Source organism: Stegodyphus dumicola, chromosome 7 (assembly GCF_044657685.1).
Source record: "Stegodyphus dumicola isolate Sdum_Otavi_A_Nest chromosome 7, ASM4465768v1".
NCBI lineage: Eukaryota > Metazoa > Arthropoda > Arachnida > Araneae > Eresidae > Stegodyphus > Stegodyphus dumicola.
Genome location: NC_140774.1, coordinates 28351566 through 28368632, shown reverse-complemented (window position 1 = coordinate 28368632; position 17067 = coordinate 28351566). Strand labels below are relative to the sequence as shown.

Sequence of the window (17067 nt, the reverse complement as noted above, 5' to 3'; positions counted from 1 at the left end):
AATCGGTTTTTTTTATGACTCACCGCTCACAAGCAATAATAAGCCCGGTCCGGAACCGGGGGGTATCAAGGGTGAATAGCAAAAATGGAGTGAAGAACGGGAAGAATCGAAACGAGTAGGGAAATCGGAACTGGCCAGTGAAGCAAAAAATATTGAACGAGCACCGGGACCGGTTAGTGATCTTATATATAAGGCCTGCTGAAATGCACATTTACTTTTTCAACTCATTCTTCCTTGGCTAGCTCATGTCTCTTCGCTTAGCTGTTTCTTCTACTCCTCCCCGGGGGTTGATTCAGGAGAATTCCTGGGAAGTACTGGGTAGGATCTGTACTTAGGCAGTCTCAACCACGGGGGTATATAACCAGACTTTACGGGACTATAGCCCCCGTTCATTCGGAGGTTGGTTCGGGATTGGCAGGGACCGTACTGGTACTGTCGTGTCCGATCTTTCGGCTATTCTGGAGCTAGATTGGAGATCATCGACCGAGGTCTTCTGGGGCTTTACGCCTTTCAGTTCTCGTGGCGGGGACTGATAGCGTGAACAGAGACCCTTGTGACAGCATTTATGCCGATGGTGGGGTGCCTGGAGGCAAGGGTGTTTAGGATTTTCAGTTTTGCATCCTTGCTTTGCCCAATGCTTTGTATAAAGCCGGGCGTGAACTGCGGGGGTTGCGCCTCTGTGAGCAAGATTCCTATCTTTTAAGTTACAGTTAAAGTTGAGGAACCTTAAGAACTGATAAGCGAATAATCGCTTTAGTTCGGTAGACAGAAAACAGATACCCTTTATTATTCCCAATAAAGTTCACAGAAGACTCCTTCTTGGAGTTTACAATAAAGCCTCCACTCGGGCTTGAACTCAGGAAACTAAGAAATAAAACTCAACTAATCTTAACTAAAAAGATATACCCGAAGCTATCAAGATTCTAACAGAGTTGACCCCTTAACGCTAATTAACGGCGAAGCTATCAAGGGCCTAAAATACGGCCAACCGTAAAAATAGCTTAAGAGAGAGAGTAGCCTGAAAGTCGAACGCGCGCTGCTCAGAATATTTGACTCTCTAACGAAGACAGTAGAACTTCATAGTTAAATACTTCTTCTCCTCATTTGCATTTGACCGCGATTCTGAAAATACGTTCTGGCAGGAAGTTGCAAGCTGAAATTCAGAGAGGACAGGAAAGTAACTTTTATCTAAAAATTAATTGTTCGATAAATTAAGATAAACCTTACAATTGGACCATAGATATTCGAGTGGCAGTTCTTTTACAGATCCAGGACGGAATCTATGTCTGGCGTTCTCTGCTGTTTAAAAATGTGATCAGTGTATACAGAATTGTGGGGTACTTGTGTTACCTATAATGATGTGACAAGCAGAAAATGTTTCGTAAGAAAATATTAATCAAGGAATAAAATTGTGTGTTTCGTTATGTACAAAGTTTTCAGTATCTGCAAGTTTCTTCTTCTACTACGTTAGGCCCTCACCATCTATAAGCATCGGTTATGATTATAACTACTTGTATTTGTCGCCAGCATTCCCTAATCATTACACATATATAATTAAAATTGAAAAATTATGTAACTACGACTTACAAAACAATATCCTGCACAACTGCTGCTTAGATTACGTAACATTATTATTCACTGTTTTAAATTAAAACAATACAGACTATGCTAGAAAGTTGAAATAAATTCAAAACTTTGTGGAATTTATTACATTAACTTGGACTGAATTGGTAAAATAATTTTTAAAAACAAATATACACAATAATGCATAAAGAAAAAAGTAGAATAATCACAGTCAGACTCAAAACTGTTTCAAGAGGAGGAAGTGTCCACCAACGATATCACCTCTTTTCATGGCAAAATTAGCTACATTTCTGGTAATTATATTTCTGTAAGGTATTATATTATTCTTATAATATAATTAGCTGAGTCACCGAAATTAATTATTTAAATTATTTGTATTTTCGGAAATTAGAAACACCTGCCCTACATAATAATTTTGCCAAAACAAAAGTAAAAAATCTCTTTAATGTAATGCAATAAATACAAATTCGTCTGCTATGCGAAAAAAATTCAAAATGGCTTGATTGCCTACAGATATGTTATATATAAAACTTTAAACAAATACAAAAAAAAAAAAAAAAAAAAAAAAAAAAAATTTTATGATATAGCACATTCTGAAATTCATTCAGTTAAATTTAATCGTAAGATTCCCGTTTAAATACAAAATTAAAGAAATTTGCCAAATATAGCTGCACTTGTTGAAAATCTCAGAAAAAAATTACCTTTACATCTTTTTAGTTGCCGTAAACGGAGATACTTAAGAATTTGCAAACGGGTTTACTCTTGACGATTTTTAAACCCGTCAAATAATATTGGCGAAAAAAGTTACTAAGTTACAGATAAATTTAATTAGACAAATTTATAGAAAAATTATAATATTTACCTTTGTACATGCTAGGAATTTCCCTCATCCATTCGCTTCATTTCATCCTGTTAGATTTAAGAATGGGCTTCATAATGTGATAAACCTTCACAGGTCGTGGACTGCTCCTGTTTTCATAAACTATTTTTTAAAACGCAATGGAATTTGATTAGTTGTCAAAGTCTGATAAATAAAATAATTTCTTTTTACTGCTGTTCGACTTCTGTACAAACATTTTTAATACGAACCAATTGATTATAAAGAGAATTTCCTGTTACTTTTTAGAGAGATTAGTGTTCCTATTAATTTATAGTGCTTTTGTGTATTTTTATTTTAAAAAATCACTTTACGGTACAAGTTAATGTAATTAATTACACTAACTTTTAAGTTTGAAATTTGAATTTTTTCAACTTTAACTTTGAATATACATATATGATATGCAACGTTGAATATACATCCTTTCTAATATACGTTGCAACTTTCTAACTTACGTTGAATATCATATTGTTTTAATTTAAAATATAAATAATTATGTATACGTGTGTGTTAACTAATTTTCATCCTGGTGCGAGCGAGCGAAAGTAGAAGTGATAGTAGATATAAAAATGATAGGATAAGGGTTAATAAGCATAAAGTCCTACAAGGGGAAGTTCACGTGCTTCATGAATACACACCCATGCCCCATGCAGCACCCCTCCAGAAATATAGGTTTCATTTTTGGAGATAAAGTTTGTCCCGCTTATTAACATTACGTTTGTCCACAGATATTTTTATAACATTGAACAATGAGAAAAACTATCCTTCAAACTAACCATGGAGTTTAACTAATTTAATATAGAAATATCAAGAGACAATTAAATAGGTAATTTCATAGCATTTTAATCAAGGAAATGCAAAAATGAATGCACAAGTCTGATGAAAAGTTAATAAAATTTATTCTTATCGCAAGAAATAAAACAAAATGCTGAAATTTTTCCTCGCAGATATTCGTACAATCATGACGTGATGACCATGCATGCGCAGTTTAGCCGAACGGCCTGCAACGCCTCTCTCTGACGAGACTTGCTAAAGAAGAGTAGTTAGTAGGTAGTAGCGAAGTAACGAAGGAAACGTGTTGTATGTCAGCTTAGATGCAAAATACGCAGTTATACTTGTGTGTTAATCGTTTGTACTTATTATTTTATTTTGTGTGTTAATAAAGTTTTGTGCTGTTACAATGGCTGGTTTATGCAAGACCCACATTACGATACACCTACGGTAGGAATTAAATGCATATCCAGAATCTACAAGCCCAACAAAAAGATTATGACAGTGGTGTCAGAACAGGAGGATATGTCATTCTGCAAAGTTCACGGATAAATGCGTGAGTCTTAAAGGTAAGAAATTTGTTCAATTTATTTTGTGGTAAAGTGGAATTCAAAGTTTCAAAAATGGCTGAAGAGCTAACGAAATCTAAAAAAGAACGGAAAGTTATTCGTTCAGCCATTACTAAAGTAACAAATGCTATTGAATCATTAATTGCAGCAGGTAACCTTGAAGACCTTGAATAATCAGTGGAAATTTTAAAAGTAAAAGCTATTTCTTTGAGAGCGTTAGATGAAAAAATTAAAACTTTGACTGATGTTAATGATATTGAAACCGAAGTCGAAAGTGCCTTGGAATACGAAGAAAGAATTGAAAAATGGAGCTTTAGAGGCACAAAATTATTGAAAGAAAAAAGAAATAGCAATAATTCGCTAGTTTCTAATGGTTCTTCTAATGATAGTAACAATTTATCTATTTCTGGTGTCGATAAAAGTTCTGATTATAATGTTAAATTGCCAAAGATTATGATTGATAAATTTTATGGGAATGCTGAAATGTGGCAGACATTTTACAATTCTTTTGACACGGCAATAAATCAAAACGAAAAACTATCTAAAGTAGATAAGTTTAATTGCTTTCTTAGCCTGTTAGGCGGTGCAGCTTTAAAAACAATAGAAGGCTTTTCTTTATCTCCAGAAAACTACGACGAAGCTTTTAAAATTCTCAAAGAGAGGTATGGTCGAAAAGATCTCCTTATTAATTCTTACATGCATAAACTTTTAAATTTACGGCCTGTCCGAAGTTCTAATGACATTAATTGAGGGAATTATATGATACCTGCAACAAGTAAGGTCACTAAATTTGATAGGGGTCAAGACCGAATCGTATGGAAAGTTACTATACCCTTTGTTAATGAAATGCATACCTCAGGATATAACGCTTGATTTTGCTCGTCAAAACGCAGATGAGGAAACTTTTAATGTCGACAACCTCATGAAATTTCTAAAACGGGAAATTGAAAGTCGCGAACGAACTTCATTAAATTTAATTTATTCTAAGAGTCAGGCTAATTCTCTTGAAAGGCATTCTCAACCAAATGAAAAGCGAACCAACTTCCACACTCGGTAAGGAAAGGGTTGCTCATTCAACGCCAACAAATTTGGCGCCAGCTACTCCCCTAATGTAAGCAAAATTGCAGTTGTTCGAACTTTCCCTTGCTTATTTTGCGAAAGCGAAAATCATGCTTCGGAAAAATGCGTTATGTCTCCGGAAGAAAGGAAAAAGAGTTTAAGGGCTTCTAATCGGTGCTTTCTTTGTTTCGAAAGGAATTGCAGAACAAAAAATTGCCCTTCTCAATTAAAATGTTCAAAATGTAATTCTAAGTATCATAATATATTGTTGCATGAAGATAAGGAAAGGGTTGCTAAAGAAGAAATTAAGAAGAATTCTAACGCCGTAACTGCAAAGATTTCTTCTAAATATTTTACTGCAAATCAAGAAGTTAAAGAATTTATAGATGACTTACCCACCGTTAAACTTATATGTGATGGTAAATTAATTAATGCAGTAGCAGATACAGGCGCGCAATTAACCGTTGTCAAGGCCGACATTGTACCAGAAAAATACCGTACACCACACGGAAGTGTTATCCTCACGTCAGCTTTCGGACAAGCTCCTCTCATTAACCTACCTTTAGTAATGTATTCTGAAAATGATAAATTTATGTCACCCATTTTTATAACATGTGCAATGGTGGATAAGTTATGTAATGATTTACTCTTGTCGTTAAGTGCTTTTAATGAGTTAAGGGGAGATGATAAAAGAAAGTTTAATTTTGAATGTTGAAATGTAAACATTACTACTGATAGTTCCGGTGAAATGCCTTTTCATGAAACTGAAAATTTTGACGAAATACTTAAACATGATATCGAAAACCTAATTAATGAAAAATGTAATGAAACTGCTAAGAAGATAATAGAATGTTGTGCTCTTGTATATGAAGATACAGGTAAGGATGATTCCAAAGGTAGCACGAGACACGATCAATGTGTTTCGGATTCAGAACTGTTTCGAGTGCAACAAATGAATGACCCATCTTTAAAAACATGCTGGCAAAATGTTAAGAACGGAAGTAATAACTTTATTGTTATTGACAACTTTTTGTATCATAAAGTTCTAGGAGAAAGAGTTTACCAGTTAGTCGTTCCCAAAGAAAGAAGAAACAAATTTTGACTTAGCTCATTCTAGCTTATGGGGAAGTCACCTGCGAACCAAGAAGACAGCTGAACGTTTGAGATATTTGTTCTATTGGCCTGAAATCAAGAAAGATGTGAATGAATACTGCAGTGCTTGTACTTCTTGTCAACTTCAAGCGAAAAAGCGTCCCTTTGATGAAGTTCCGATTACGCCAGTAACACGTCCTAAAGAACCATTCCAGGTAATTAATGTGGATATCCTAGGACATGTAGAGCCAAGCTGTAGAGGTTACAAATATGTTCTGTGTGCTGTTGATCAATGTACAAGGTGGCCCGAAGCGGTGCCATTGAAGAATTTGAATGCCAAAGCAACATGCGATGCATTGTTGCAAATCTTTTCACGCGCAGGAATTCCTCACATTGTTGCTTCAGATCAAGGAACTAATTTTACTGCTTCGTTGACTCAAGAGTTTTTGAAAAGGATCGGATCGTCCCCAAGGTTCTCGACTCCTTATCATCCAAGTTCAAATGGCCTGGTAGAAAGATTTAATGCAGTTTTAAAGGGAATGATACATCATATCGTTAGGGAACATTCCAAAGATTGGGAGAAACATCTACCGTACTTACTTTGGGCTTATCGAGAAGTTCCTAATGCTACGACTGGTGTTAGTCCTTTCCAAATGCTTTATGGAAGACATCCTAATGGCCCGTTGTCTATTTTGAAATCGTCATGGACTAATGAAACTCCTGTTCCTCATGGACAGTTAAGTTCAGTCACCGATTATCTGAATGATTTGAAGACGAAATTGGAAAAAGATGCTGAATACGCAGGACTTACAGATGTTGGTGTTGGTGTATTTAATTATGGCAAAGCACACTAGGGCTATCTGCCTAAGAGGAGGGATGCCTTCCGTGGAGGACTTTCTAAGGGAAACTGGCTCGTATACACGTTACACATGGGGAAAACCACGAAAACACCCATGCAGCCAGCCCGTTCGCGGGATTCGAACCTCGGACCGAACTACCAGTGTTCAGCGACTTTACCGCTCGGCCGCTGGTGGGCCCTTACAGATGTTGGAAAGCAACAAGCTGATGCATTCTACCGTAACCGAAAGACTCGTCATAAAAAATTCAAGGAAGGTGTCAGGGTTATAGTTTTAATCCCTGATAGCCAAAACAAAGTTTATGCCAGATGGACGGGACCTGCTACGATCATCAAAAAGCATACTGATTATAGTTACATAGTACAAATGCCTGACAATTCATCGAAGCACGTTCACGCAAACAAGATACGAGAGTTCAATACCGCTGTGAATAATGTCGGTGTGATATATGATACAGATATTGATTTTGGCGAAGTTGAAAACGTTCCAAGAATTGTTCCACGGAAAGCAAAAGAACACTATTCTAATGAAGAATGTGATTTTACGCACCTTGAACCGCATAAAAAGAAAGAACTTATAGAAATTTTAGGAAGGCATAAGAACCTAAGAACTGGTATTCCGAAAATCGCCAATGTGAGAGAACACAGCATCAAACTGAAACCTGGAAGTATGCCAAGAAAGCAGAAACCGTATCGAATACCTGAAGTTCTAAAGAAATGAAGTTGATCGACAAATAGATAAGCTTTTACAGCTAAAGCTAATCGTTGAATCAGAAAGTGAATATGTGCATCCAGTAATTTATGTGTCAACAAAATGGAACCGTAACATTAGGTGTAGACTAAAAGACTACGCCGATTCTTATATTGATGACGTGATTATATTTTCTGATGACTGGAATACACATCTGAAACATCTTAACAAAGTCTTAAGTACGCTAGAAAAGGCAAATTTCACGGTTAATTTCAATAAGTGTGACTTTGCAAAGCATAAAATCAAATTTCTAGGACACGTAGTTGGTTCCGGTTCACACGAACCTGACCCAGAAAAAGTTGAAGCCATACAGAATTTAGAAGGTCCCCGTACTAAGATGTAAGAAGTATTTTAGGACTATTATCGTATTACCGGTCTTACGTACCCAATTTTTCTGCGATAGCACAACCTTTAACGGCGTTAACAAAAAGAAGGGCTTCGAACGAAATTACTTGGCTGAAGGAACACGATGAAGCGTTTACTCAATTAAAACGTGCCATTTGCAATGCCCCTAAATGTTACTCTCCAAATTTTAGTTTGCCTTTCATCATTTACGCAGAAGCATCGGCATACGCTGTAGGAGCTTGTTTGGCTCAACAAGATGAAAATAGTGTAGAACAGCCAATAACCTTCGCTAGTAAAACGTTGACCGAGACACAAAGAAATTACGCTGTTAAATTGAAAAGGAAGCGTTTGCCGTTATCTTTGCCCTGAAAAAGTTTGAAGCTTATATCTTTTGTTCTGAGATAGTCATCGTTAGTGATCATAACCCTCTCAGATTTCTCATCGAATGTTCTTCACAAAGTTCTCGTTTACAACGCTGGTCTTTAGCATTACAGCGATTTCATGCAGTGATTACATGCCGGAAAGGAAAAGATCATATTAATGCAGATTCGTTTTCTCGATTGACTGCCTCTCACTGGGAGCATGACTGACGTTATGAACTATGAACTATAAGACATTTTGACTGTTTAGTTTGAAAATTTTTTTTTGAGCTAAAATGCTAAATTTTTTTTCTAACGTTATATAATAGGTTTAAAGATTTAGCTAGGCTTTGCTAAAGTATTATGTTTAATTCAGAAGTCAAACAACAAATATCAGCGTTATATTTACAAAATTTTCACAGGACTAGTTTCGATGGTTTTACCGAACCACCATCCTCAGCTGCAAAACCGCAAATGAACAAGATAGGAAATAATGATTAGATAAGATAAGAAAGCCCGGACAAGAATAAGCAAGTGGCGCCATCTGTTGGTGAAACCAGAACTAAAACATAATTTCTTTAAAGGCCGAAGGCAAATTTGGATTGGAATTAGGATCGTTAACTAGAACAGAAAGATTTTTATGAATGTGAAATGCCTCTAGAAAATCCAATTCTCCAATGAAATATGTTTTTTGAATAATTTTGGCAGCAGAAAAATTGAAAGTGTGGTTTTCGGACCAACAATGTTGAGCAACAGAAGACTTCTGTGTTTCCTTTTTTCTAACATATGCCTCATGTTCCTTGACGCGAAATTTTAAGGCTCTCTTAGTTTGGCCAATGTAAATTAAACCACACTGGCAAGGAATCCTATAAATACCCCAGGAATTCATATCCGGAATGCGGTCTTTGAGTATGGAACTCGGAATTTTATTGATGGGAGAATAAACAACCCGAAAGTTAAATTTCTGCAAAATGTGTGCAACTTTATAGCTAATTGATGGAAAGAAGGGAATGACAACAGAATTTTTATAATCTCCTAAAACAAGAGTGTGCCTTTTAGTGTGTTGAGATGAGAATTTTTTAACTGCTTGATTAATAATGTTGGGTGGAAAGCCCCTGTCAATAGCTATTGCTTTTAAATAATTTAGTTCTTCATCAAGGGCTAGTTTGGAGGAGCAAACTTGAAGAGCACGGAAAACATAGGAATAAAATGAAGCTAACTTTTGTTTAGCCGGATGACATGATTTAAAGTGTGGTGGAAGGCAAACCGATGAAGGTTTACGGTAAACCGTAGTACTGAAGTTGGATGTGTTACGTGTGACCAGAATGTCGAGAAACGGAAGAGAATTGCAAGTCTCAAGTTCAAAAGTGAACTGAATAGCAGGATCAATAGAATTCATTGTTGAAAGAACTTTATTTAAATCATCTTTATTACCTTCAAACAGAGTAAAAGTATCGTCTACGTAGCGGAACCATGCCGGGAAATTTAAAGTTTCAAACAATTTTGAATCATAAATGCATGTAGATATCAGCCAGGATGGAACTGAGGGGGCTTCCCATGGCTAATCCCTCAGTTTGCTTGTAATATTTATTTTGGAAAACAAAATGTGTTTGTTTCAAACAGAGTTGAGTGAGAGAAATTAGCTCATCAATTTCGATGCAAGAGAAATGAAATTCGCGAAGTCTGGTTTCTAGACATTTTAATGCACCCTCCACTGGGACATTGGTGAATTAGTATTTCACCAATGTCCCAGCGGACTTCTGAATTAGTATTTATTCGGCGTGTTATTGTGTCTTAATTATTATGTTTAATTTTAAATGATTGATTTGTATTGTCTCGTTTATATGATAACTGCTTATATGATTATGATTATGTGCAGGATTTAAGTTTGAAATGTTAATTGAATGTTACATCTTTTTAAATGAATAGGATTACTGAATTTATGTTAAAGTAATTTTAATTTAAAATGGTGAGAATTGGTTAATTAAGTTCGAAAATTTCATGAATGTTATTTTATTTTGTTTCAAGAAATGTTTATATATGTGGATTTGACAGGTCATTGAAAGACGCAATCAAATCTTTTCGAGGGGAGGTGTCATCAAGGTCCGTAGAAAGAAGGTCCGTTCTTTCTACGGACCTTGAGGTGTCATGACGTGATGACCACGCATGCGCAGTTTAGCTGAACGGCCTGCAACGCCTCTCTCTCAAGAGACTTACTAGAGAAGAGTATAGTTAGTAGGTAGTAGCGAAGTAACGAAGTAACGAAGGAAACACGTTGTATGTCAGCTTAGATGCAAAATACGCAGTTATACTTGTGTGTTAATCGTTTGTACTTATTATTTTATTTTGTGTGTTAATAAAGTTTTGTGCCGTTAAAATGGCTGGTTTATGCAAGGCCCACATTACGATACACCTACGGTAGGAATTAAATGCATATCCAGAATCTACAAGCCCAACAAGAAGGATATGACAATCACACAGTAGATATATTTTAAACTACTAAAACATTAAATAAACACAATTCAAACACAGAGAATGCTACTCCGATTTCACCGCGAATTCGCTACAATCAATAACTTAGTAAACAACTGAACTGAGATGTTTCGCTCCGGCTTTTATAAAGTTTTTAATCATGCATGAGAACATTTTGGTACATTCTGGAAAGCAAAAGAGTACAATTACGAGATCTCTATTTATTTAAATGTTAAATGCGTGTGCTCCTGTATTTTTACTTTTTCGACGTAGCTTTCTCTTAAAACTGGTCACTCGCTGCGTTGCACGAGGAAATAAAATAATTTTAATTACAATTCTACTAAAATTAGCAACTAAATACAAAAACTGTAACATTATGAACTATTTATAATATCTCTGCAAAAGTTCATACTGTGAACTGTTCATAACATTTCTGGAAATTACTTGACCGATGGTGTACCCCTAATCTTTATATTTTATTTAACATTTTTATCTCCAGCGCGCGAAACTTTCTATAGGAAATTCTAAAGATCTGTTGAAAGATTTTAAAGATCTGAGATAAATCGATTGTTGTTGCTGAGAATATTGTTGAATCGAATTTTATGTGGCGTAAGCGCCAAGACTACGATATTTAATAAATAAAGGTAACACACACACACACACACACACACACACAAAAAAAAAAAAAAAAAAAAAAAAAAAAAAAAGCTTCTTTAATCGAAAACCTTTCAGATTATTATTATTATTTCTAGCTGTGAAATGGCTCAACGTGTTCACTGGGTCAGCCGCCAGCAAATGCATGCCTTCTACGACTACCTTAAGCAAGCTCAAGTAAGTTCAGATACATAATTTCGAATATCGTATTTTCTCACGTATCCCCCCACTTTTGTTTTACTAATTTTATCGTTCGAAAAACGAGAGGGAAAAATTATGCGAATAATTTATTTTCCGAAGGACGCAATTAAAATGATGGATAAACTACAGGTAACTATCACAGCATTATTTCTTTAAAAGCTACATGCATTGCAATATGTATACATAGCAATATTAACATTACAATAAACTAGATAATCCACTGGAACTGGTAGCCAGTACATTCAGAACTGTGGTAGCATGCGTACATTGTATATAATTAAGGCTTAGTGTTTATGTATGTTGTTCAGTTTTATTTGTAACCAGCGCATTATTTTTGTTTATGTAATATTCAGAAGAGTATGTTAGTACAGTTGTGCTCTAATTATTTAAAGTAACATAGGCGCACATGCGCATATTAAAATATTCCTAGTATGCCTTTGCAAGCTATAATAGCATTATCTACTCTGAAATCCTTACTACTTTAAAATCACTAACTGTGTGTCAATATGCGAGTACGTTAACGACTATCTGTGCAGCTTAATTGTATATGTAACTCAACTGTCTGTGTATTTTACATGAGTGCTTGCCAGTGTAATTTTTTGTTTTACTTAGAATTTCAATAATTGCCGTTTGGACCAATGGCCTTACCCGTGGCAAGGCTGGGCTGTTAGTGGATGGCATCTGCCAGAATAACATTGTACTATTAGACTTTTCTTGAAAAACTTGAGGTCAGGGGTCACCCATGATAGTATTTATTTCACTAACTATACTGTACGTATGGGCGGCCAAAATGGTTCATAAAACTGATAGACAACTTGAAAGTTAGATAAATGCACTTTTCGAGGAAACAAATTGTAAAGTGTTGTAAAAATCGAGGTCATTGCATTTCAATAAAATATATTTTTAAGATATTCCGTTTGGAAGGCAGAAAGTGCCTAGTTCGAAGTAAAAATGGAAAAAAAAAAAAAAAAAAATGGCCTCAAACCCGCATTCTAACATTTTTCGAACACGAGTAAATATCAAGAAAATGGTCCTGAATGAAAGTCCTCCGACTCAAAGATCTACTATATCGGAAGTGAGAATGTCTTCTGGCATTGTACGTAAAATGATTCGTAAAGATCTGAAGTTAGAAAATATGTGTAAACCTAAATCTCACGCTTTAAATGCTTTTGCCAAAACATATTGCGGAAAGAAAACAAATTGTAGAAAACTATGTGAAAAACACATAACTGCTGATAAATGGAAATTTGGGGTAACACTTTATAAAACATGGGTATATTTAAGTGATTGCCATAAAAAAAGATCAGATTTTAATTCCTCGACTGACGGAAGTGACCGCACGACCGTCGATGCACAGAAAAGTTTCCAGCGGTTGATAGTTGTGGGATTTTGCTACAGTGGTAAATTCAGACTCATAAAAGGCAAGGAAGACAAATTTAATTCACCATATTATCAGCAAAATATTTTAGAATCAATTTTTGACGAAGAAATTCCAGCCTTGTACAGAAAGGACATCAATAAAATTGAGTTTCATAGAGCCTCTTGTCATACGTCAAAGCCGACTGTTGCTTATTAGCAAAGAAAGATTCATAAATAGTAATAAAATGTATCCCATGTAATGAAATAAACATCTGGTGAATCACATAATGGTTCTCCTATAGACTTTCGCGCTTTCGGTTTGTTAAAACAAACCTTAGAAAAACGGCATTTAAGACTACTAAAAGTACTTTGGAAAACGACCGAAGAGGAGTGGGATAAAGTGCCAACAAAAATTTTAGTTTTATGGCATATTCCAGCTAGATCTATAGCCTAGAATCAGGGATCAGAGAAACAAACCGCCGCAAGAAATCCGCCATCTATGCGGATTTCAAATCCACTATCATTATCGAATAATTATCAGAATTGTTTCCATGGTTCGAAAGACCTTCTAGACAAATTAAATTGAGTAATTTAGAGATACCTAAGTAAATGTACCGTGTTTCCTGGCTTATTTTTGTTTCTAGCTTTTTAGCACCAGGTTCTAAAAATTTAAAAAATAATAGCCTAATTCTCCTCTTCGTCAATGCGATCAGAGAACGAGCTTCCTTAAATGTTAAAATGGATTCATGGTTTTTTTCGTCTTACTAACAAAGATAAGTCTTCGCAAATTACCTGCGAAAGGCACGCCGAACCATTTACTTCTAACTGTTGAACTTTATGCCAGACTAATACAAGAACCGGACTGTCATAGCGAAGCAAGCATGAACTAACATTTGATCTGCCATTTCGCCAATTCAACTGCATGTTAATCATATAAATGAATTACTTATTATTTATGGCCTACTTAATTACTTATGGATGATTTGAGCTTAAGGTGTAGTAGAGATAACAGTAAGAACGGGCGAGATTGAGGGAAGTAGAAATAAAATCTATGCGTACAATATATCATAAAGATGCTTGATTAAATACGGGTTATATTATTCATTGTTCCTGTACATTTCTTAAATACTGTACCAGTAGACTAAGACAGTAATTAAGAAGACAGTAATGACAGTAATGAAGATAGTAATTGAACAACTTTAAGTGAAAACGATTTTTATACTATACAGTGCACCCACTGATGCGATTATAATTCATAAACATTACGTAGGAGGACACGGCAATGACTAATGACACTGAGTGTCGTACCGAAGTGCCTGGGTTCGAATCCTGGAGAAGGCATGAATGTTTGTAAATATATATTGTATGTGCGGATTGTGTCACTCAAAATAAACGGCGGAGTCCTCTCGAGTGGCTTGGGGTAGGGGAAGAGGGGTGGGAGATACTCGAGACCATCCTTCTAGGGCCTAACATGGGAGAGTGAGGTGTGTCGTTCACATAAATTAGGATTAGAACAGTACTAAAGAGGGATACTTGTAGAACTGTATCACTTTTTGCCAGCATGAACAGGTACAAGTATAAGGATGGGAGACAACAGAATTTCACCTTTGGCGGTACAGGTAAGATCCCACCCAATTAATTACGCAGTTCTGCCCCAATTTTTATGGAGAGCAATTCCAGGGAGGAAATGTTCCGGCTGTCTCCCCACTTTGTACACTTCCCAAAACCACTCGACAGGACTTTCGGATCCCCAGTATTTTAAGTCCCTCATGCCTTACGAAACAATTTTTAGAGACAGACAGAGCTCTATGAAATTTCTTGTGGAATTTTATGTAGTCCTCTATAGTTCTCTATAAAATTCTCTAGAATTGTTGCTTTGCAAAATCATACTGAAATTTTATAATGGCCGTTACAGAATAGCATTCTCTAGAAATCAACAAGATTTTAAATTGTAATAAAAGAAAATTTTGAGTTTCTGATGTACTATATGGAATATAAAATAGTACATCAGAAACTCAAAATTTTCTTATACAAATTTTTTGTTCATAACTGTTCCATCATTTTTTTTGCCTTAGCGTTTTTAGTTTCTAAATTTATGCAACATTTTGTGCCTTTTTTTGGATAATACTGCTTATAAAATAGAAAAAGTAAATTTTGTTAAGGTATAAAATTAAATTAAATCATAAAATTAATTAAAGATAAAATTTGCGCTGTTAATTATAAAATTTTATTTTCGGAATCAGAAAATTTTTTAATTATTTAAAATTAATTTAATAATTTTAAATTTAATTTCAAAATTACCTCTCTAGGAAGGCATAGTTACCACTATAGAAAAATCAATGAAATATGGATTCCTTCTTCAACGGAAAGTGATTTCTAATAGTTGAGTTACTGAAAAAAGACCTTCAAATTGTGTTCTCTTAATTATTATTTTTGCGTTCTGTACAGGTTTATTAACGACAACACTTGATGAAGAATGGAAACACAATTTATTAGTCGGTATTACTCAGGGCAGCTCCAAAAACACGTTTACAGTCGTTGAAAAACTACGACAAACACGTTAAAGCAATCAGCAACACGGGCTTCAGTCTATCAGGCTATAACGCAGCTTCACGACAAAGCAGCAGAGTACAGCTGCCGACTCGGTTCGGTCGTTCTCGGAACTCAACGTACTCTCGAGACTCTCCACGCTGCAACTCGCGATGCACACGAAGATAGCGTTAACGATGCATCAACTCGACAGTAGACTGACGATAAAATTCGATAGACTACGAGGCACTCGATAGACAAGGAGACTCTGACAAGACACACTCGACTGACGATCAACTCACTAAACTGGGCACTGACTGACTCTTCGCGTACTAGCAGGGTTAGGGAGCACCGGTACGATAAACAAGCAGAAGTAGGGGCAGCTTGCGATCCCAGTCTTCTTGGTTCTTGGATACCATGAGCGAGAGGTGGTTCAGAATTGTAAGATTAAACCTCTGCACCATGCCATCCAGACTGCGGATGTAACGTGATCATCTGCGTCTTCTTGATTTCTAATAAGCCTCAGAATCCCTTGAACATAGCCGAAGTAAAGTTCCTGCCTTGGTTGGAATGAATCTGGGTTCCCAAACTGGAAACCCAGTTATGTAACGGAACTTCAGCTGCCGTGACAGACTTTTGGTCTAGAATTGAGTATGCTTCAGGCCACTTCGTAAAATAATCCACGACAACGAGGCTGTATTTGTTGCCATCCGTGGTCGTGGAAAAGGTCCAAGTATGTTAAGGGTAATTCGGTCGAAAGGTGCTCCTAACATTGTATCACAGCAGCCCTTCTACGTCCCTTCGATCCTTTCTTGGCTACCCAAGATTACAATCCATCACAAGATCCATGCCATCACAAGACCGGCATCACTTCTCCACATTGATTTTCGCCGAACTCCAGAAGAAGCGCTCTCGAATCTTATTTAGTGTCTTCATATAGCCGAAGTGCTCTCCTGTTGGGCTGCTCTGTATTTCCTTCAGAACATCAGGTATTCGGTTTTGAGGAAGCAGCAGCTGCCATCTCTTATTAGTTCCATCGTCACTTTCCCATAGCCGATATAACACTCCATTTCGGAAGTGGAGCGAGTCCTAGAGAACCCACTTCCTTTTAGTTGTAGGACTGAAGATGGAAATGTCCTGCCACTTTGTTTTTGTACTGGATGACTCCTTCAGCTCTATTATTGGCTTAGTGTCAGGATCCGCCAATTGACCTTCTCTAACTTTTTCATCACTCCACGGATTTGGATCGGCTATGTTGAAGATGTTATTTGCCGCATGATAGGTTTCGCCAACTGGTACTTAGCCGCGGCTCTTGAACAATGCATGCAGTGAGCAAGACAAGGCTTCCTGGATAAAGCATCCGCATTTTCCTGGGAGGAGCTTAGTCATATTTCTGGAGTCTTTGAATCCAATTGACTATTTGTCCTTCAGAAGTTTTGTAATTCAGTAGCTAGATTAGCGAAGCATGATCGGTCCGCAGTAAAAACGTTTTGCTATAGAGATAATGATGGAAATTTTCTATGGCTTTTACGATAGCGATCAATTCTTTACGGTTGACGCAATACTTCCTTTCCGGTTTGGCCAAGCAC

General features: G+C 36.2%; 1 protein-coding gene across 1 annotated transcript in view; it reads left to right on the top strand.

Annotated features, from left to right (window-relative positions):
- The window catches only part of LOC118202286 (uncharacterized), a 33589-nt gene that overhangs the window by 5745 nt on the left and 10777 nt on the right, over positions 1 to 17067 (top strand). Inside the window, exon 3 of the mRNA XM_035374442.2 lies at positions 11488 to 11566. Within this exon, the coding sequence (XP_035230333.1) occupies positions 11488 to 11566 (79 nt within the window). The remainder of the gene's footprint in view (positions 1 to 11487; positions 11567 to 17067) is intronic.